Genomic DNA, 22,500 nt, shown 5'->3' with positions numbered 1-22,500 from the left:
TTTTGTTACAACTTCCTCTTCTTCGTTCGTGGATTGCAACTCCCACGTTCACACGTATGTACACGAGTGGGCTTTTTTACGTATATGGCCGTTTTTACCCCCGCCATGTAGGCAGCCATACTCCGTTTGCTTCCGGGGGTGTGTGCATGCTGGGTATGTTCTTGTTTCCATAACCCACTGAACACTGATTTATGGATTACAGGATCTTTAACGTGCGTATTTGATTTTCTGCTCGAGTATACACCAAAAAGAGGGTTCCGGCACTAAGCAGATCTGCACATAATTATGTTGACCAGGGAGATCGGAAAAAAAAAAATCTCCACCCTTTACCTTCCAGAGGCCATTACCGAGGTTCGAACCCGGGACCCTCAGATTGAGAGTCCAACGCTTTGACCACTCGGCTATTGCGCAACAATTTCTCTGCGCGAAATTCAGGCTGCTCTTCTCAAGGAGAGCGCAACCTTTCTTATTTAAAAAAAAAATTATTATTATTTTTTTTTTTATCTGCCTGCAAGTGCATTTGTTTTCCTATCAAAATGAATTTTCCTACAAATATTTCTCCGAGGACAACCCTTTTGTCGTCTATGAACTCTTTTACTTCGTGCGAATGGTTAAAGTGTTGGACTTTCAATCTGATGGTCCTGGGTTCGAATCTCGGTGACGGCGCCTGGTGGGTAAAGTAAAGGGTGGAGATTTTTCCCCGATCTCCCAGGTCAACATATGTGCAGACCTTCTAGTGTCCTGAACCCCCTTCGTGTGTATACGGCAAGCAGAAGATCAAATACGCACGTTAAAGATCCTGTGATCCATGTCAGCGTTCGGTGAGTTATGGAAACGGAAACAAGAACATAGCCAGCATGCACACTCCCGAAAACGGAGTATAGCTGCCTGCATGACGGGGTAAAAACGGCCACACACGTAAAAGTCCACGCGTGTACAATTTAAAAGAAATAAAATAAAATTATAATAACATAGGAGCAACGCCACTGTGTTGGTACAGATGATGGGTTAGCATCTAAAATACATTTTAATGGTAGTTCACCGAGAAACTACCATGATCTCAGACAATCATGACAGATCAGTTCAACAGTTAACATCATTTGCTAACATTTCATCGATCAATGGCAACAGATCGAGAAATTACTATCAACCAAGCGCTGTCAAAAAACAACAACAACAGAAAACCAACAAAAAAAACAACAAAAACCACCACCACCACCACAACAACAAAAACACCACCACCACCACCACCAACAACAAAAAACCCAAAAAACACATACACACAAAAACAACAACAACAACAACAAACAAAACAAAACAAAACAAAACAAAAAAACAAACAAAAAAACCCACAAAAAACACAACCCAAAACAAAGACTGTCACTACAATTAAAATGGAAAAGGACGCTTTCGTTACTACTTCTTGATATTGAGGGGGGGGGGGGGGGGGGGGGGGGGGGATGAAGCTTTCGTGTTCTTTTTGTTTGTTTGTTTGTTTGTTTGTTTTATATTTTTTTTTAGGGAAACCTCAATCCAGCTCTTGTTTGGATATGTCTCCTTTTACATAATTATAAAACTTGGAAATAAAAAAGAAAATCAGACAGTCTTTGTGGACTTCCACGGCGTCTCAAAATGCTTTGAAAACAAAGTCCAGTTCACTGGGCAGTTTGTTTTTGTTTGTTTGTTTGTTTGTTTGTGTTTTTTGATGTTATAATGATTCATTTTTTTCAATGACACCATAACTTTTTGTTGTTGTTGTTGTTGTTCTTTTTGTTTTTTGTCAATGTAGATGTAAACAAGACATCAAAGCCAACCCATATGGCAAGGATCTGATTCCATTCCTGAGAAAAAACATGTCCATCCAGGACAGATCAAAAGCAAAAGTATCAGTTTTCAGTTTTCAGTAGCTCAAGGAGGCGTCACTGCGTTCGGACAAATCCATATACGCTACACCACATCTGCCAAGCAGATGCCTGACCAGCAGCGTAACCCAACGCGCTTAGTCAGGCCTTGAGAAAAAAAAAAAGAAAAAAAAGAAAAAGAAAAAAGGTGAATAAATAATAGATAAGCTTACATAAATAAATAAATAAATAAATAATAATTATGATATAAAAAAAGGTAGTAGAAATAATGATAATAATAAAATAATAAATAAATAAATAAATAAATAAATAAGACAAAAATGATGATAAATAAGCAAATAAATGTAAAACATGAAGACACACAATCACACATACACCCACACATGCATAACAGATATGCACTAAACATGCAGTTTCACAGAGCAAAAGCGAAAGTAGCTATGCGTTATAACCTCCCTTCATAACATTACGCCCCCTGATATTTGGGAAACGATTCGCTATTCATGGCATACACATATAAGACTTATAAAGAAAGGATACTTTACATAATGAGAACTACTCAATAAGCTTTTAGGAAGATTTCGTTGTTTGATAGAAGAAAACCCCAAGGAAATGAAAAATCGAATTTTGCACCATCTACCTTGACTGTCACCAGTGGCAAAGCCTTGCTTTTGAAGAAGGTCTTCTTTAGGCTGCTCCTGAAAAGACGGCAAGCAAAATATGTATAATACAGTAGATACAATTACTTCCAAACTGAGAGAAAACGAAAGGCCTGGTATGCCAGGATTGGACATGCTTATACTGATAGCTCAAAATCAAACGTTATTGTGGAAGCAAAGTTATCCATGTGTGTGTGTGTGTGTGTGTGTGTGTGTGTGTGTGTGTGAGAGAGAGAGAGAGAGAGAGAGAGAGAGAGAGAGAGAGAGAGAGAGAGGCAGGGCGAGGGAAAGCGAGGTTGAAGTCTATACGTTTGAAAAATTCAAGTGGAGCTGCTCGTTCAAAGCTTGGCAAGGTTAATGACTAAATTATTACCACTCGACTCTATTGGAAAAAAAACTTCTTCTGTTTGATAACGAACGAAGCCTTACTCTTCGAAATAATTCAGTTGTTCCTAGACTATTGGAAGAGACTTTTCTGTTTGACAACAATGGAAGTCTTACTCTTCCAAATGACTAAGTTATTGCTTGACTATTGGAAACGACTTCTTCCTTTTGACAACCATTGAAGTCTTACTCTCCCCAATGATTCAATTATTGTTTGCATATTGGGAAAATCTTCGTCCTTTTGACAACAATAGAAACCTTACTCTCCTGATGATTCCGTTGTTTCTACTTGGAAATCATCTTTTTTTAATATATATATTTTTTTACAACAATTCAAGACTTAATCTTCCTAATAATTCGATTATTGCTAGTCTATTGAAAAAGACGTCTTCTGTTTCATAATGATCAAAGCCTTATCCCCCCCCCCCCCCCCCCACCACCACCCCTATTGATTCAATTTATTGCTAGTCTGTTGAAAAAGACTTTTTCCTTTTGACAACAATTGAAGCCTTACTCTCCTTATTGATTGAACTATTACTAGTTTATTGAAAATAGCGTTCTTCCTTTTGACAACAACTAAAACCTTACTCTCCCCGATGATTCAATTATTTGTATTTCATTGGAAAACAATTTCTTTTTAACAAGGATTGAGGACGTAATCTCCCTAATAATTCGATTGTTGGTAGCCTATTGCTCAAGACTTCTTTAAGACAACGATTAATGCCCTACCTTCTTTAAATGACTCAATAGTCTGTTGGATAAGACTTCTTCTGTTTTCACAGTGATTAAAAATATTACTCCAGTGATTCAATCACCGTTAGAATATTGAAAAAGACTTCTTGTTTAACAACAATTGAAGTCTTTCTCTTCCTTATGACTGAATTATTGCTTATCTGCTGAAACAAAAAACAAACAAACAAACAAACAAAAAACATTCTTGTTGACAAATATCAAAGCCTTACTCTCAATAATGATTGAATTATTGCCGGTCTATCAAAAACAAACAAACAAAACAAAAAAAAACAAAAACAAAAAAACAACAAAAAAAACAAAAACAAAAAAACAAACAAACAAAACAACAACACATTCATTCTGACAAATATCAAAGCCTTACTCTCCTTAATGATTTAATAATTGCTACTCTATTGGAAAAGGCTTTTTCTTGACAACAATAAAATCCTTACTCTCCCTAATGAATCGATCTTTGCTAGTCCACTGGAAAAAAAAAAGACTTATTCTTTTTGACATTGACAGAAGCCTTACTCTCCCTCGTAGTGATTCAATTTATTGCAAGTCCACAGTTAAAAAAAAAAAAAAAAAGAAAAAAAGATTTCTTCCTTTTGACATCGATAGACGCCTTACTCTCCCAGCAGAGGCACAGAGTCCGGAAAGGTTTCACGGAAGAAGTCCAGGAGCTGGTCTTCAGTCCGGATGGAGCTGAACTTGTCAAAGGGCATGAAGAGGGTGGTGGTGTACGACCTGTCCCTGTTGGGCAGAGCGATCATCATGAAGTCGTTCCTGGGCCAGATGTGCACGTGGTTCACCCCCATGGCAAACTGCAAACAGAGAGAGAGAGAGAGGAGGAGGAATTTTTGTTTAATGTCCCGTCACACATATCGGTGATTGAAGACATTTTGTTAACTCTCTCCATACGAACGGCGAAAGAGACGACGTTAACAGCGTTTCACCCCAATTACCACCATCAAAATATTGCAGGCGGAAGGCTCTTATACTGAAGAGGTGAATGATGACAAAGAATACCACAATTCTGACGACGGAAGCTAAAGGTTGGGTCATTCAGACACCCACTGGACATCCGAGGGGTCTGTGTAGAGGAGAAGAGAGGACTGGCCCTACTGAGTGAGTTAATGAATACATCTGAGTATTATCGGTTAGAAGGGGTGGGAGATGTGGATGAATGGAGGGTTGGGGGAAACTGGGCAGTATCAGTATCAGTATCAGTAGCTCAAGGAGGCGTCACTGCGTTCGGACAAATCCATATACGCTACACCACATCTGCCAAGCAGATGCCTGACCAGCAGCGTAACCCAACGCGCTTAGTCAGGCCTTGGAAAAAAAAAAAAATATATATATATATATAAGCGTACATACATAAATAATAATTATGATGAAAAAAAAAAGTTAGTAGTAATGAAAATAATGATAAAATAATAATAATAATAATAATAATAATAATAATAATAATAATACTAATAATAATAATAATAATAATAAATAAATAAGAAACTGGGCAAATAAGGGTAAAAATGTGGGTGAAATTTGGAAGAAAAAAAAACCCCCTCTAAATACAGTTACAGGAAATTACTTAAAGGACTTCGTAAAAGAGAAGTCGTTAAACTGACAAGCGAAACAACTGATAATGAATGCAAAAAGTAAAAAAACATCAACGTTCTCAGTCACTTGTGAAGACACACTTTCGTGTACAAAAGGCTTCATCAAGCTACAGTGAAAAAATATATGCTCAATTGTCAGGTTACTAAAGCAAATGCACTTGACATTAGAACATCTTAGAAATTAGAGAGAGAGAGAGAGCGTTGTATTGACTTGACATTTGTCATCGTTGCTGATCGTCAAGCCGACCTCATGGGGCCATAGCAGGACTGCCCCAATTATTATTATTATTATTATTATTATTATTATTATTATTTATTATCATCATCATCATCATCATCATCATATACATGTGGGTTTCCTTTTTTTTTTTTATTCGATCGCATTAAATACAAAACCCTGTCAAATCAGAAAACAAAATCAGGAAATCAATTGAATAAACAAACAAACAACAAAATAATCCCCAAACAAACAACCAACGACAAAAAAACCCACAATGCATGTCTTACTATCATAACCATTAACTTCCTGAAGCCAAAGAAGACCAGACTGTGCTGAGGATGTAAGCTCTTCGGCTTAATTCACCATCACTAGATTATCCCTACAAAAAATCAAAAAATCAAAGAATCAAAACTTCTTCAAAGCCACACGCGAAACTACACAAACAGGCCATACACGTAACACTGCAGAATGGACAGCCAAACCCATTCCAGTGTTTACAGTATATATATATATATATATATATATATATATAATAGTCAGTCGTGCCCGACTATGACCATCAGAACAGCAGAGGAGGCAACTGCTGTTCCGACTATTTGGGCTAGAATTTGATTATAGTGGAGAGTGTCTTGCTCAAGTACATCCCCACTCTCTCGGCCAAGAGGGTTTTAGGACAGTCGGCGTTGGGATGATTCCCAAAGGCCAACTAGCCCACAAGGCTGTAGCACTAAGAGCCAGTACAGTTTTGCCTCCTAGTTTGAGAGTCATAGTCCTTCACAAAAGACTAAGCTGTGAATGATTTCCCATTGACTGGAGAAACCATTGATAATACAGCTCTAACTTTGCTGTTAGCCCAAATGTAAACTTATGTCAATCTGTGATATAAGCCGAGTGTTGGGCCTTTCCAGTGTTTACAGTACCACAATCTAATCGCCAGATCAGAACAGCACATAGACTGCCGAAAAGAAAAAAAACAAAAAACAAAACAAAACAAAACAAAAACCAAAAAAAAAAAAAACCGAGAAAGCTTGCTGGAAAAAGATAGAGGAATGGACCGCGAGGGCAGAAAAAGCAGACAATAGTTCCATGGATTAACAAGAGGCAAAGCCTTCAAGACTCACTTGTGCTTCACGCTTTATCCTGTAAAGGAATCATTAGGAGGGAAAAAAAGAGATTTTTAAAATGGTTGAAAAGTGCTCTGTATTAAATATGATGGATAAGCTTGGGAGAAGAAAAAAAGAAAAGAAAAGAAAAAAATGTAATGTTTAAGATGAGAAAGATCAGTTTAAAGCAAATTAAGTCCCCTAGCATTAATTACAGAGTAATTTCCCTTTTTTCCTATCTGCACCAAAACGTTTGCAAAATAAATAAAACTTCCATGCTAGCAAAAGAAGTTTCTGTTTGAACAAAAAATGATAATAATGACTGCTCTTGTTGTTGTGTCGAATATCAGATCAAAGTCCCAAGTTTAGAGAATACAAAAAATATAAATATAACAGTAAATGCAATTTGCATATAATTAGGCTTCATTTTTTATTTTTTTGTGCCCCATCCCAGAGGTGCAATATTGTTTTAAACAAGATGACTGGAAAGAACTGAATTGTTCCTATTTTCATGCCTAATTTGGTGTCAACTGACAAAGTATTTGCAGAGAAAATGTCAATGTTAAAGTTTACCACGGACACACAGACACACACACACACACACAGACAACCGAACACCGGGTTAAAACATAGACTCACTTTGTTTACACAAGTGAGTCAAAAAGGAAGAAACAGAGCAATAGACAAGAGGAGATTTCTGGCACAGAATTTCCAGAAGGTGGGGATGCTACGAATACTGAAATACTCTGAACATCCCATTGGGGGTACATGTATTGAATTAAACAGTGCACAGACAGGGTAGACTAACAGGTTCATATACGCACGAGCACATGCAGTGTATTATCAGTGGTTTCTCTAATGCACTTGGGAAATCATTTACAGCTTAAGTCTTTTGTGAAGGACTATGACTCTCAAACTAGGAGGCAAAGTTGCACTGGCTCTTAGTGCTGCAGCCCTGGGGGAGCTAGTTGGTCTTTGGGAACCATCCCAACGCTGACTATCCTAAAACCCTCTTGGCCGAGAGAGTGGGGATGTGACTTGGGCAAGACACTCTTCACTATAATCAAAATTCTGGCTGAAATTCTTGAAGGAAAAGTGTGAAAATTGTGCAAATGTAAAGTTTAATATAGAGTTAGTATTATTTGGAAATGATGATATTACAAAAACAGGTGAAATATTTGACTATATCATTCTAGTGGCGAAACATTTCATTTATAAATGCAGAATAAATAAAATCAAACCACGTATAAAGTACTTACTAACAGACCTAAGAAACATATATAAAACCGAAAAATATATACACTCGATGGAAATGATGTCGATAGCATTTTCTAGAAAATGGTACCCATACATAAAAATGATTGAAGGCAACGAGGAGGAGTAGAGACAACCACGAATGTAACGTTTGTTCTTTTATTCATTTTCTTTTTCCTTTCATTTACTTACTTGTTTTTAACAGTGCATGTGACTTTTTTTTTTTTTCTCTGAATGAAGACAGTGTTGTGTCGTTTTCTTGATTTGTAGTTTAGGTGGCGCACAGTGGCAAATATTGTTCATTTCAGATGTTGGTTTTGTATGTCCGTCTGTATGTATTAAATGTTAAACTCGAATAAAATATTTATTAAAAAAAAAAAAAATCTAGCCGAAATAATCGGGACAGCAGTCGCCTCCTCTGCTGTTCTGATGGTCATAGTCGGACATGATTTTTCAGCCGCTCATGGACGAAGTAAATTCCCTCACACTGAATGACACGCTCTTACATACGCACACCCATGCGCACACTTTGATGCGAGTACACTAATACATGCACACGTAAACATCATAATGTATGCGCTCGCGCGCGTGCTTGCATACACACACACACACACACACACACACACACACACACACACACACACACACACACCAAAAAAAACAAAAACAAACAAAACAACAACCCCAAAACAAACAAAGAAACAGAAAAACCACCACCACCAGCACCACCACCAACAACAAAACACTCAAAAACAAACAAACGAAAGACAAAAAAAAAAAAAAAAAAAAAAAAAAGACAGAGAGGGAGAGAGAGAAAGAAAGAGAGACAGAGACACACACAGAGAGAGCAAGGTATGCTTCCAAACCTGTGTTAGAAATAAAGGACAAGTTTATCAACTGAAATATTCCTCAAATTTTCTCACGCAGATAGGTATGATTTTTTTTTTACCGGGAAATGTTCCCCAACTTTATCAAACAAGTTCACTGTATAAATTTGTATTACTATTTTTTTGTCAAAACAGATTTCTCTGTGTGAAATTCGGGCTGCTCTCCCCAGGGGACAGCGCGTTGCAATACTACCCATTTTGTATGCTTTCCTGCCTGTAGTTGTTTTTTTTTGTTTTGTTTTTTTTTTTCCTATCGAAGTGGATTTTTTCTCCAGAATTTTGCCAGGGACAACCCTTTTGTTGCCGTGGGTTCTTTTACGTGCGCCAAGTGCATGCTGCATGCAGGACCTCGGTTTATCGTCTCATCCGAATGACTAAGCGTCCAGACAACCACTCAAGGTGTAGCGGAGGAGGAAAAAAAATATCATCGGCTGAGCCGTGATTCGAACTAGAGCGCTCAGATTCTCTCGCTTCCTAGGCGGACGCGTTACCTCAAGGCCATCACTCCCAATGTATATCTGAAGAGTACCTACCTGCCCGTCCTGTGTGGGTGGGATGATCAGTTCCATGTAGCCGTGCGGGTTGTAGTGCTGCTGGAGATCAAAGCGCAGCTCTGGTCGTTTCATCATCTGCTGACGAACAGCGGAGAATGCCCCGTCGGCTCCAATGATGAGGTCCACCGTCTTCGTAACTTCTTTCCCTTCGCTGGTAGCATGTGTTTGGTTAAAAAAGTTTTTTTTCCCACTCCTAAAACATTTACGTTTAATGATAGTAATGATAAGAATGATCATGTTTACGCATACCCAGATTCAAATACTCGACTGTTGGCCGCCGTTCTTTCTCTGTCTCTGGACCTTGCAATTGGAATGAACTTCCTCTTTCGCTTCGTCAAGTCTCTACACTCAGCTCTTTCAAGTCTGGCCTTAAAACCCATTTCTTCACAAGATAGCCTCCCTCCCCTACCTCTTCGTTGTCTTCAGTTTCTCCAGTTTTAGAGGGGGTGGGGTTGGGGTGGGGGGGATAGTAGCCTTCAAAACAAGATACGAACATAAATCGAAAATCATACACAAACACAAATACAGTAGAAATTAGGATACATACAAGTGCATATCAATATAAAAAAAAACTTGTACATACACGCACTGCACACACACACACACACACACACACACGTTTGAACAGAAGCCGCATATTACATGTGGATGGGGCTGATATGCATGTATGTATGTATGTCTATCACTGTAAGAAATCCTATTGCATTTTACGTTCGTTGAGACGGTCAATTCATATATATATATATATATATATATTACCACTCAGCGATTGTGCTCGTCAGCAACTGAACTGTGCAAGCTGAATTGGTAGCGTGATCAGCACTGGCTGCAAGTTGTGTACCTTGTGGATGGAGAGAGTCACCACTCTTTACTATTATTTGTTAATCATTTCATCTTCTGGCCTCATTATTTGTAATTTCCAAATGAAAAACCACCGAGGCAACCATGTATTGTCCATGTGTTCTGTATGGCTTGTTCAGGATAAAAAAAAAAGGCTACGCCAGTCTTGAATAAAAGCTGATTTGTGTTTGCACATATCTTCTGTCTTTGCTGCTGTGTGCACATGTCAAATGATCGGTATAAGGACAGGCTCGGCGCTTCTTTCTCTGAGGAAATGTCTGGGTTTGTTCCAATGGGTTTTTTTTTTTTTTTTGCTTTGTTTTTTTCATTATTATTTGCCTGTGTGCGAGCTGAATAGGTAGAATAAGCAGCACTGACTTGAAGCTGTGTACCTTGTGAATGGAGAGAGTTACCACTCTTTACTATTTTTTGGTCTGACAAGTGCTTTAGGTCTTCGCGTCGATAAAGATTCTCCCTTTTTGAACGTGGTGTGTACAGTTATACGAACGCAACCAGTCCACATTATTTATTCCAATGCTTCCACGAAAATATAACTGTATTTTATAAGTGTAAAGCCTGGAATAGTTATGTGCGGGGTTCTATGATATTGTGCTTTCAATAGATTACAGAAACACAGGTCACGACTTACTGGAGGAAGACGACTTCGCCGGCTTGAAAATCACATCTGACGACTTTGTGGTTGAAGTGGGTCTTCACATTCGAGTACTGCTCAGCAGCTGCAAGAGCAGAACAGTGATTCCATTAGCAAAAATTGATGTTTTTTGGTTTTTTTTAACCATTTAATTAATCGGTTGCACTATTTTTTGTAGTTGTTGAATCTTCCATATCATTTCAGTGGCTTTAGTCCCATGCCAACTCTGTGTGTGTGCGTGTGTGTGTGTGTGTGTGTTGTGTGTGTGTGTGTGTGTGTGTGTGTGTGTATGGGGTGTGAGTGTGTGTGTGTGGGCTTTAGTCCCATGCCAAATGTGTGTGTGTGTGTGTGTGTGTGTGTGTGTGCCGGCACACCAATGCATGTGTACTGTGTGTGTGTAATGCTCGCATGCATATATGTGTAAGAGTGAGCATGCGCACCGTGTGTAAGGTTGCGCTGCGCAAATTTATTTCATCGTAAACACTTGTGCCTTTGTTTAGAATGAGCGAACGAAAATTTCACCCGTCATCTTGATGATTATCATATTTACTAATATCATTTTCATAATGATGATGGAGCAAAGGGCGATTCACCAGCCAAGGGGTGAAAATAGAATTACATCATATAATATAACCAAAATAATGAAAAAAAAACTATTCGTGTGGAGTGATGGCCTAGAGGTAACGCGTCCACCTAAGAACCGAGAGAATCTGAGCGTGCTGGTTCGAATCACGGTTCAGCCGCCGATATTTTCTCCCCCTCCACTAGACCTTGAGTGGTGGTCTGGACGCTTAGTTATTCGGATGAGACGATAAACCGAGTTCTCGTGTGCAGCATGCACTTAGCGCACGTAAAAGAACCCACGGCAACAAAAGGGTTGTTCCTGGCAAAATTCTGTAGAAAATTCCACTTCGATAGGAAAAACAAGTAAGAAAAAAAAAAAAAGCTGCACGCAGGGAAAAAAAAAAAAAAATAAAAAAAACAACCATGGGCGTCGCTGTTGTGTAGCGACGCGCTCTCCCTGGGGAGAGCAGCCCGAACTTCACACAGAAAAATATGTTGTGATAAAAAGAAATACAAATACAAATTCTGCATGATTGTATGCTTAGTCATAATTATATGTTTCATCCCAAACCATGGAAATCACTACCCTCACACCCCCGTTACACTCCCAACACCCTCATTCAAGAGAGCACTCAAAACATACCTTTTCAAACTGTACTTTTCTCACCGAAGTGTTTCCATCAGCAGTGATTTGTGTTGCTGGATGTACTACCTTTGTGTTGATTTCTATGCATCTGTGATGATTTTGGGTGTGTTTTTCGCGATACCTGGTTCTTTGCTGACCTATGGACACAGATCGTTTTCTTTCAATCGCCGAAGACATGGAACAAGCTCCCTGATAACCTCCGTCATTCTGATTCCCTCGCATCTTTTAAATCTCGTCTAAAAAACCCACCTTTTCCCTCAGCAGTAAGTTCAATTGTGGCAGGTCGACTTCCTTTGCGTTAGCTGTGCTTGACTATGTGTGTATACATATGTATGTGTACATAACTACCTGCATGTATATGATGTGTATTGTGTGTGCATGTGTTTATGTAAGTTTGTGCCTGCCTATGTGTGCGTATGTGTTAGGGTAGCTGTTAGATACACATGTATGATAAAATGTATGCATGCAGTGTGTGTGTGTGTGTGTGTGTGTGTGTGTGTGTGTGTGTGTGTGTGTGTGTGTGTAGTCACATTTTGGTGTGTGTATGTAACATAGATGTAGTGTTTTATGTTAACAAAGCGTTTTTGTAAAACACCTAGAGCAGATTTCTGGATAGTGTGCTTTATAAGCATCCATTATTATTATCATGTTTGACAATGGTGAATGTGATGTGCTTTGCTTTGCTGTGATTTGCACCTGTGTGATTTTCAGACTGTGATGGCGCCTGTGTCGATTTACGTATTTGTATTTCACATCGTTTTACATATGTACAGTTTAGCCAATGTCATGTGAAAGTGTGTTGACTTTGTACGTTATCTTACGTCACTTAGTCTTAAATTTGTATATTTTATTGCAAAGCGTGGTGAGCCCCATCTGAGATGGGGGGTGGGGGTGGGGGGGGGGGGGGGGGGGGTACTGTGCTGTATAAGCCTGCATTCTGTTATTATTCATTATCATCATTATGTAATACCAACCGTCTAATAGCACTTCATTCAGCATTCGTCTGTCCACTGACACGATGCTCTGAGGAAAAAAACAACAACAAAAAGCCCAGCATGAACACAATAAGATTATAATTGTAACAAAATAAACGAAAAAAAAACAAACAAACAAAAAACAAAACAAAAAATGTAACACACACACACACACACACACACACACACCCACACCCACACACACATATATATATATATATATATATATATATAATATATATATATATACATATATATATATATATATATATATATATATATATATATATATATATATATATATATATATCTTTTTATCACAACAGATATCTCTGTGTGAAATTCGGGCTGCTCTCCCCAGGGAGAGCGTGTCGCTACACTACAACTCCCCCCCCCCTTTTTTTTTGTTTGTATTTTTTCCTGCCTGCAGTTTAATTTGTTTTCCCTATCGAAGTGGATTTATCTACACAGTTTTGCCAGGAACAACCCGTTTGTTGCCGTGGTTTTTTTTTTACGTGCGCTAAGTGCATGCTAGCACACGGGGCCTCGGTTTATCGTCTCATCCGAATGACTAAGCGTCCAGACCACCACTCAAGGTCTAGTGGAGGGGGAGAAAATATCGGCGGCTGAGCCGTGATTCGAACCAGCGCGCTCAGATTCTCTCGCTACCTAGGCGGACGCGTTACCTCTAGGCCATCACTCCACTTCCTTCATATTCCCCTTTCCTGTACACAGGTACAGACGTGACACGTTTATTGTTTGACATGTGCAAACATAAAAAAAAAAAAAAGATTGTCAATAACAGGCAAAAGCTAAACAAGTTTCAAGTAAGTTAAGAAAGTTTGTATACAAGAGTATTATCATAAAACAACAACAACAACAACAACAACAAAAAGCACCACAAAAAATACAATATAATAATAATAATAATAATAATAATAATAATAATAATAATAATAATAATGATGATGATGACAACAACAACAACAGCAATAATAATAATAAAAACAACACCAACAACAGCAATAATAATAATGTGGTTTTTGTTGTTATTAGTATTATTATTATTAGCATTCTTATAAGCATGATAATCATTATAAATTGTAGTAGTAGCAGCAGCAGCAGTAGCAGTAACATTGTTATCATTATCATCATTACTATCATTATCATTAAGAAAATCAAAATGCATGTGCACCCCCACCCCCACCCCCCCGACATACACACACACACACACACACACACACACACACACACACACACACAATCACACAACAAAAATACCATGATCACACACACTATACCCATATCGCCTAACACACTGTGCAAACACACGCGCACACACACGCGCGCGCGCGCACACACACACACACACACATACACAATAACACAACAAAAATACCATCACACACACTATACCCAGATCCCCTAACACACTGCACACACACACACACACACACACACACACACACACACACACACACACACACACACACACACACACACACACACACACACACACACACACACACACACACACACACACACAGAAATTCAAGAATTAGAAAAAAAGAAAAGAAAAAAAAAAAAGAAAAAAAAAAAGAAAAGATTTTCACCAACCTGTTGCCCTTTGCCATACGGGATCTGTCGCAGAGTTCCATTGCGATCGTGGATCATGCGAGAGTACATGGGGATACCTTTCTGAATGACTCGATCCTCCAGCCCGACTCTTCTGAGCACCTCACGACCCCTGTCGGAGAGGGAGAGGTTGATGCTGCGACCTCTCGTCACCTCCTGGGTGCGAATGTCTGCCAGCCAACAAAATAATTATGATAAGAAGAAGAAGAAAGAGACGTTTATGAACATGATGACTATCATGTGAAACCTGTAAGAAAAAAAAAGAAAAAAAAAAGGAAAAAAAAAAAAAAAAAAAAAAAAGAAGGTCATGTATGTCTAAGGCTAAGAAGAATATGAAATATTACAAAGAACTAACATGCATGTAATAATTGTTCTTTCCACGATGTTCTTATATACATGTACATATCATATGTGAAAAATGTATAATTTTTTTTTTAATTAAAAAAAAAGAAAGAAAGAAAAAAGTTATGTATAACTACGGCTAAAAAATATTACAAAGAAATATCATGCATGTAATAACTGTTCTTGCCATGACGTCAAACACACACACACACACACACACACACACACACACACACACACATCTTTTTCCTCTTATTTCTATAAATGATATATTGCATGCCTGCTTGCTTTTGAATCAACATGATCAATTCATACCGAACTGCTTCCCATAATGTCATCACATGTCAATTTGATTATTTTGCAAAATTATTGGGCAAGAAGACCAACATTTCATGCAGTATTTATAAAGGAATCCTATAGCAAATCACACACATACAAAAACAAATTTGTTTTTTCCACGATGTTTTATATACATGTCCATATCATATTATCAAATGTAAAATCTCTCCATACGAACGGCGAAAGAGCGTTTCAACCCAATTACCATCATCGAAATATTGCAAGCGGAAGGCTCTTATACTGAAGAGGTGAATGTTGACAGAGAATACCACGATTCTGACGACGGAAGCTAAAGGTTGGGTCATTCAGACACCCACTGGACATCCGATGGGTCTGTGTAGAGGAGAAGAGAGGACTGGCCGTACTGAGTGAGTTAAAAGTAACCTGCAAGCTTTGGTGCCCACGCTATCACTGAGTTCGCAACAGAAGGAGGAAGTGGGTAGAATGGTTAAGATGCTCATCTGTCAATACAGAGTGTCCTTGAGGGTTTAGGGCTCTTGCCGCGACGTAATACACACACACACACACACACACAGATATATATGAATATGCAAGAAACCCCACTCTCATATGTCATATTAAATATTTGACAGATTGATGTGTTAGTTTTATTTTTCTCTTTATATATATATATATATATATATATATATATATGCATGCACTCAAGGCCTGACTAAGCGGGTTGGGTTAGGATGATGGTCAGGCATCTGCCTAATATATGTGGTGTAGCGCATATGGATTTGTCCGAATGCAGTGACGCCTCCTTGAGGAAAGTGAAACTGAAACTCGGAACAGAAGGCCAACATGATCAGATTTGTTAGTAACACTTCAACATGTTCTGTCAGGTTTTTTGTTTGTTTTTTGTTGTTGTTGTTGTCGGTTTTTTGACTCACTTGTGTAAACTATGTGAGTCTATGTTTTAACCCGGTGTTCGGTTGTCTGTGTGTGTGTGTCCGTGGTAAACTTTAACATTGACATTTTCTCTGCAAATACTTTGTCAGTTGACACCAAATTAGGCATAAAAATACAAAAAATTCAGTTCTTTCCAGTCATCTTGTTTAAAACAATATTGCACCTCTGGGATGGGCACCAGAAAATTAATAATGAAGCCTAATTATATGCAAACTGCATTTACTGTTACATTTATATTTTTTGTATTCTCTAAACTTGGCACTTTGATCTGATGTTCTGACACAACAACAAGAGCACTCATTATTATCATTTTTTGTTCAAACACGAACTTCTTTTGCTAAGCATGGAAGTTTTATTTATTTTTGCAAACGTTTTGGTGCAGATAGTAAAAAAAGAAGGAAAATTACTCTGTAATTAATGCTAGGGGACTTAATTTGCCAAAAGTGAGTCTTGAAGGCCTTGCCTCTCTTGTTTTTTTTTTTTTTTTTTTTTTTCTGCGGTCGTTGAAATCTCTTATTACTGTCAACTCAGTCTTCTTCGTGTGCCCGTGTCTGTGTGTGACCTCAGCGGCTGAACAAGCCATGATCCTGTCATTCCAGAACCACATTTCAGTGTGCAATGCCTTCTTCTGGAACGGCTGTTTGTGACATTTTGGTCAAACGATATCCCCTCCCCCCCCCCCCCGCCACACACACACACACACACACACACACACACCACCTCCTACAAGTGTTTAAACTTAATTATAGTTTCGTGCGATGAAAACATTTGCCAGACTTTTTTTAAATTTTTTTTTTGTTTTTTTTTGTTTTAGTTCTCTCTTTTTGAAACATTCGCATCGTGTGGAGTTGTTGTCTTAACTGCTGGCAGCCCCCAGCGACGTCACATCAGATGCCAAGGGAGGATATAGGTGAAGTGATGCAAGCCATCATGACAAGTTTACCTGCATGTTCCCTGATAATCAGCCATTTTTTAATTATTTTATTATTATTATTATTGTGTGTGTGTGTGTGTGTGTGTGTGTGCTAAATATGCGTTTAAAGTGTTTGTCTTTCCTTTTGGTAAGACAGCAAGAACACAAACACGATGATGTCTAAACAAAAATACATAGAGATAACATTAAAAAAAAAAAAAAAAAAATTTCCTCTTCTTCTTCTTCTTCGTTCGTAGGCTGCAGCTCCCACGTTCACTCGTATGTGCACGAATGGGCTTTTACGTGTATGGCCGTTTTTGCCTCCGCAGCCATACTCCTTTCTTTCTTTCTTTCTTTTGCGTTCGACAGCTACGCAGTCAGGGTCAAAGTCCGAGGGATGCCACAAACTCGGACGTCCGGTGATGATCGGCTACCGTCCCCCAGAGCTTGGTGTTGAGGTCAGCACCCCCAGGCCAGGACTGCTGCCGCATCTTCTCATACAGGTGGCAGTCTTGGAGAATATGGGATGGGTGGGGTCTGGTCAGCCTGGCCGCAATCACATAGGGATGTGGCTGCCACTCCAATCCTCTTCAGGTGTGCTCGGAGGCCGCAGTGTCCTGTGCGAAGGCGGTAGATGGTAGTCTGGTGTCTCCTCTCCAGTTTCCTGATGGGATCCTGGTGTGCCTGGTAGCCTCCGTTCAGGGTGACCCAGCCTCTTCGGAATCTGCTGCGGAGGAGAGTTTTTGCTTCCTCATACGTGGCAGGAAAGGTTGGCTGTGTGAGCTAGCTTCCTTCCTTAGCAAGGTGGTCTGCACGCTCGTTGCCTGGGAGGCCTACATGTGCAGGCACCCACTGGAGGGTCGTTGGGGCTGTTTGGGTAAGGGTAGCGAGGGAGGCCTTAAGGGACTGGATCAGTGGACCAGGATCAGGGGAGTCAAGGGCCTGGAGTGTGGACATGGAGTCAGTGAGGATGGAGATGCTGCCAAGGGGATTTTCACAAGAGGAGAGGAATTCTGCTGCTGTTTTAATGGCAGCCATACTCCGTTTTCGGTTGTTGTTTTTTTTTTTTTTTTTTTTTTTTGGTTTTAATTAAAAAAAAAGTGTCACGCAATCTCACTGTACCTGGCCTCATTTCAAAGAGCTCCACGGTGAAGCCCCGTTTGGCCAAGAAACAGACGTTGAGAGCCCCGACCTGAGAAAGCAAAAAAAAAAAACAAAAACAATGATTATCTTTATTTAAAAATGACAATAACAAGAGTGCGAGGTGATGCACAAAGTGGATTCGTTCGTTCATTTATTTATAGTCTGTTCATCTAAGATGATGATATAAGACTGAAAATAAATGATATTATTATTATTATTATCATTTGGATCATTATCATTTCTATCATAATGATGATTGCTGTTATTAATTAGGAATCGACATTTCTGTATATTCGAATGAAAAAGGGTACGGTTGAGGTGGAGGGGAGGGGTGGGGGTGGGGGGCAAGGGGGAGGGGACTAAGAAAGGAAGAGAGAGAGAGAGAGAGAGAGAGAGAGAGAGAGAGAGAGATTCAAAAACTTTATTACTCAAGGATAAAGATTTTAGGCATTGCCCAGTCTTCCAATCTGTCCTTGTGACAGCAATAACAATAAGAACATTAACGATAACGACACAACAATTAACAATGCTACATCTACTGCTACTACTACGAATAATAATAATCACCATCATCATCACTAACATCGTAAAAAGTAATAAAACGAACACATTCACACATTCATATGCCATACACATGCGCACACTCTCTCCACCCAACACACACACTCTCTCCACCCAACACACACACACACACACACACACACACACACACACACACACATATACTTATGCACATACAGAGACATGACCGAAGTGAGAAACATATAGCGGACATAAAGAGAACAGAGAAACACAACTTTAACATTGCACATATACAAAAAGTGATTAATTTGCTGATGCAGACGTTACAGGTAATAACATCCAGTTAACATCCAATTCGAGAGAGAGAGAGAGAGAGAGAGAGAGAGAGAGAGAGAGAGAGAGAGAGAGAGAGAGAGAGAGAGAATGTTGTCGTAGGCTGAGCGAAATTAATGTAGTTTACCGTATCAGTTTTCCGACTTTTAACTTTCTAAAAAAAGATTTCGGGAAGACCATAGACCGTTCAATTGGTCCGGGTGATGCCGACAGATGTTTATTCAGTGCCCAGTAAATGGTTAACATGAGTGCTGTCGTAATTATAGGACAATGAGATATTGCTTATGTTGCTAAGATTTTGGCGAGTGTATTGCGCATTTCTTTCTTTCTTTTTTTTTTTTTTTTTCTTTTTTTTTTACACGTTTCTACGTCTTCAAGGTCTTTGCTTTCAACATTCTGCGTCGTCAATCCCTTCTATGACCCTCATTTATCCCTTTTCCCTTTTCCCATATTTCCCCCCCCACTCATCTTCAATCCCCCCCTTCCCTACGCCCCCACCCCCCCACCCCCACCCCCCTCCTTCCGTTCTGTGAATCGTCACTGAGCCGAATTCTTGTTCAGAGGAAACGTTGATCTTTTACTGTCTGCTGATGAAGGCAAACTGTCTTGATCTGTATGCTGCATTCAACACAGTAGACCACGATGTAATCCCTTTCTGAACTTTAACATGTATACCTATATAGGATTCATTCAACAGTTCTGTGTTTGGTTTTCTTCATACCTGTCCGACCACTTTCTGATTGTCTCCGTATTGTAATTTACAACTTTCAGTCTGGTCCAACCCTGATCTCCTATGGTGTGGCACAAAGCTCTGTTCTAGGCCCTCTTTATGTTCGTTCTGTACACTACTCTTCTTTCTGGGGTCATACATGGTCATTCTGTTCCTCACAACTCTTTTGATGATAATACTCAACTACAGAAAAGTGCGTTGTGAATCATGAAAACTGGTTGAAATTTCCTCTTTTTTTTTTTAAACGGTACACGTTTAATTAGGGTTTTTCGGAAAACGAACACACACACACACACACACACACACACACACACACACACACACACACACCTCTCAGAAGCATGAAACTTCTCGAAAATCACTTAAAAAAAAAAAAGTTGATCAATCTGTTACATTACCAATTCTGCAACATCAACAATATAAAAAAAAAAAAAATCCTTATCAATCGATTTCGCACAAAAATGTTCAGACAACTTTTTACTTACTAAACCGCCACCACAAACTGCCACAAGCTTGGTGCTCGCCTTCTGCTCCGCCATACTTGTTTTTTTTTTTTCGGGGGGGGGGGGGGAGGTTACTTTTATTTGCTGACAGTGTTCCACTTGTGTGCAAATCGATGTGACAGGAAGAACTGACTGTTTGGCACTAAACCCACGTTTATATAACAACAGACGCAGGGGTTACAAAAGCGACGTTGGCTGGGTTTTTGGGTTTTTTTTTTGTTTTTTTTTGTTTTTTTTACTGCTTGCTTTCACTCTCTGACTCCTCACACACATGGCAACGACAGGAGCCAAGGACGGCGGGACAGGTGGTGATTGGTGACTGGGCGATCATTGGACAACCACGTTTTGTGGGGGAAGTGGGGGTGGAATTGGGGGGGGTGGGGGAATGGGGGGGTGGGTGGAATGGGGAATGGGGGAAGGGGGGGGGAGTCTCATTCCACGAGTTACCGAACCTATGACATGGGTAGTCCATAATGTGTACCATGTCAGTTAGAAAACTTTGTAAGATTTGATAAGTATATGATAGTTCAGGATTGTGCCATGTCAGTTAGAAAACTTTGTAAGATTTTATAAGTATATGATAGTTCAGGATTGTGCCATGTCAGTTAGAAAACTTTGTAAGATTTTATAAGTATTTCATAGTTCAGGATTGTGCCATGTCAGTTAGAAAACTTTGTAAGATTTTATAAGTATATGATAGTTCAGGATTGTGCCATGTCAGTTAGAAAACTTTGTAAGATTTTATAAGTATTTCATAGTTCAGGATTGTGCCATGTCAGTTAGAAAACTTTGTAAGATTTTATAAGTATTTCATAGTTCAGGATTGTGCCATGTCAGTTAGGAAACTTTGTAAGATTTTATAAGTATATGATAGTTCAGGATTGTGCCATGTCAGTTAGGAAACTGTAAGATTTTATAAGTATATGATAGTTCAGGATGTGCCATGTCAGTTAGAAAACTTTGTAAGATTTTATAAGTATTTCATAGTTCAGGATTGTGCCATGTCAGTTAAGAAACTTTGTAAGATTTTATAAGTATTTCATAGTTCAGGATTGTGCCATGTCAGTTAGAAAACTTTGTAAGATTTTATAAGTATTTCATAGTTCAGGATTGTGCCATGTCAGTTAGAAAACTTTGTTAGATGTTGTAAGTATATCATAAGGTCAAATCGATATGAACAAAGATATTCATACTGATGAAACGCAAATTAGAAAAAAACAAAACAAAAACAAAAAACAACAACCAAAAACACCACCTAATAAAAGGAAATTTTAAAGTATTGACATGAAGATGACATGAAGATAACGACCTCCCCCCCCTCCCCCGCGAAAACTTTAACAAGGGACGCAATCATCTAAGAATTAAAGAAAATCTTTTAGATTTGGTTCCCTTTATTGGTGGGATGGCGGGAAGGGTATGCGGAGAAAGTATAAACTGCAACAGTGGAATCATTGCAACTTTCCGTCAATATTAAATTACACATCAGTCAACAACATTAACAGAATTCATATCTGTAGGTCACAAGAAACGCCCATTGCAGAATGAATGTAACAGGGATTTAATTAACCAGTTTGAGTAACAAACAGTAACTGAGTGGACATAGTTGTATCTGTTATACTTTGTTATGAAAATCAGTCATCTTGTATGAGTTTGGAAGAGAATTGACAATTCTATGGCTGTGTGTAAAGCGGGAAGGGGGGGGGGGAGGGAGTGTGTGTGTGTGTGTGTGTGTGCGTGTGTGTGTTTGGACTAGTTCTGTGTATGTGTGTGAGTGTGGACTGGATTTGTGTGTGTGTGTGTGTGTGTGTGTGTGTGTGTGTGTTTAGACTGGTTCTGTGTGTGTGTGTGTGTGTGTGTGTGTGTGTGTGTGTGTGGACTGGATCTGTCTCTCTCTCTTCCCATGTGCGTGTGTGTGTGTGTGTGTCTGCGTGTGTGTCTGTGTGTGTGTGTGTGTGCGTTTGTGTCTGTGTGTATGTGTGTGTGTGTGTATGTGTGTGTGTGTGTGTGTGTGTGTGTGTGTGTGTGTGTGTGTGTGTGTGTGTGTGTGTGTGTGTTGCCTAAGCGGGCAGTGGGAGGGGTGGGAGGTGTAGTTCAGGGGGATGTCACGATCACATGGGGCCAGGGTTCTACGGCGTGTGCAAACACCTTTTCCCCCCGTCCCTCACGTTAATTCTG

General features: G+C 39.2%; 1 protein-coding gene across 1 annotated transcript in view; it reads right to left on the bottom strand.

Annotated features, from left to right (window-relative positions):
- LOC143296645 (kynurenine 3-monooxygenase-like) overlaps window positions 1-20,361 on the bottom strand; it is a 35,646-nt gene extending 15,285 nt beyond the window's left edge. Inside the window, exons 1-8 of the mRNA XM_076608674.1 lie at window positions 20,308-20,361; window positions 18,217-18,286; window positions 14,571-14,758; window positions 12,954-13,002; window positions 10,767-10,854; window positions 9,257-9,428; window positions 4,268-4,461; window positions 2,503-2,560 (exon numbers count right to left, since the gene is read on the bottom strand). Coding sequence (XP_076464789.1) covers window positions 2,503-2,560; window positions 4,268-4,461; window positions 9,257-9,428; window positions 10,767-10,854; window positions 12,954-13,002; window positions 14,571-14,758; window positions 18,217-18,286; window positions 20,308-20,361 — 873 coding nt within the window. The remainder of the gene's footprint in view (window positions 1-2,502; window positions 2,561-4,267; window positions 4,462-9,256; window positions 9,429-10,766; window positions 10,855-12,953; window positions 13,003-14,570; window positions 14,759-18,216; window positions 18,287-20,307) is intronic.
- Window positions 20,362-22,500: the final 2,139 nt, after the last annotated feature.

Source organism: Babylonia areolata, chromosome 21 (assembly GCF_041734735.1).
Source record: "Babylonia areolata isolate BAREFJ2019XMU chromosome 21, ASM4173473v1, whole genome shotgun sequence".
Taxonomy (NCBI): Eukaryota; Metazoa; Mollusca; class Gastropoda; order Neogastropoda; family Buccinidae; genus Babylonia; species Babylonia areolata.
Note: the sequence above shows the minus strand (reverse complement) of the source record. Positions and strands in the feature narration are given on the sequence as shown.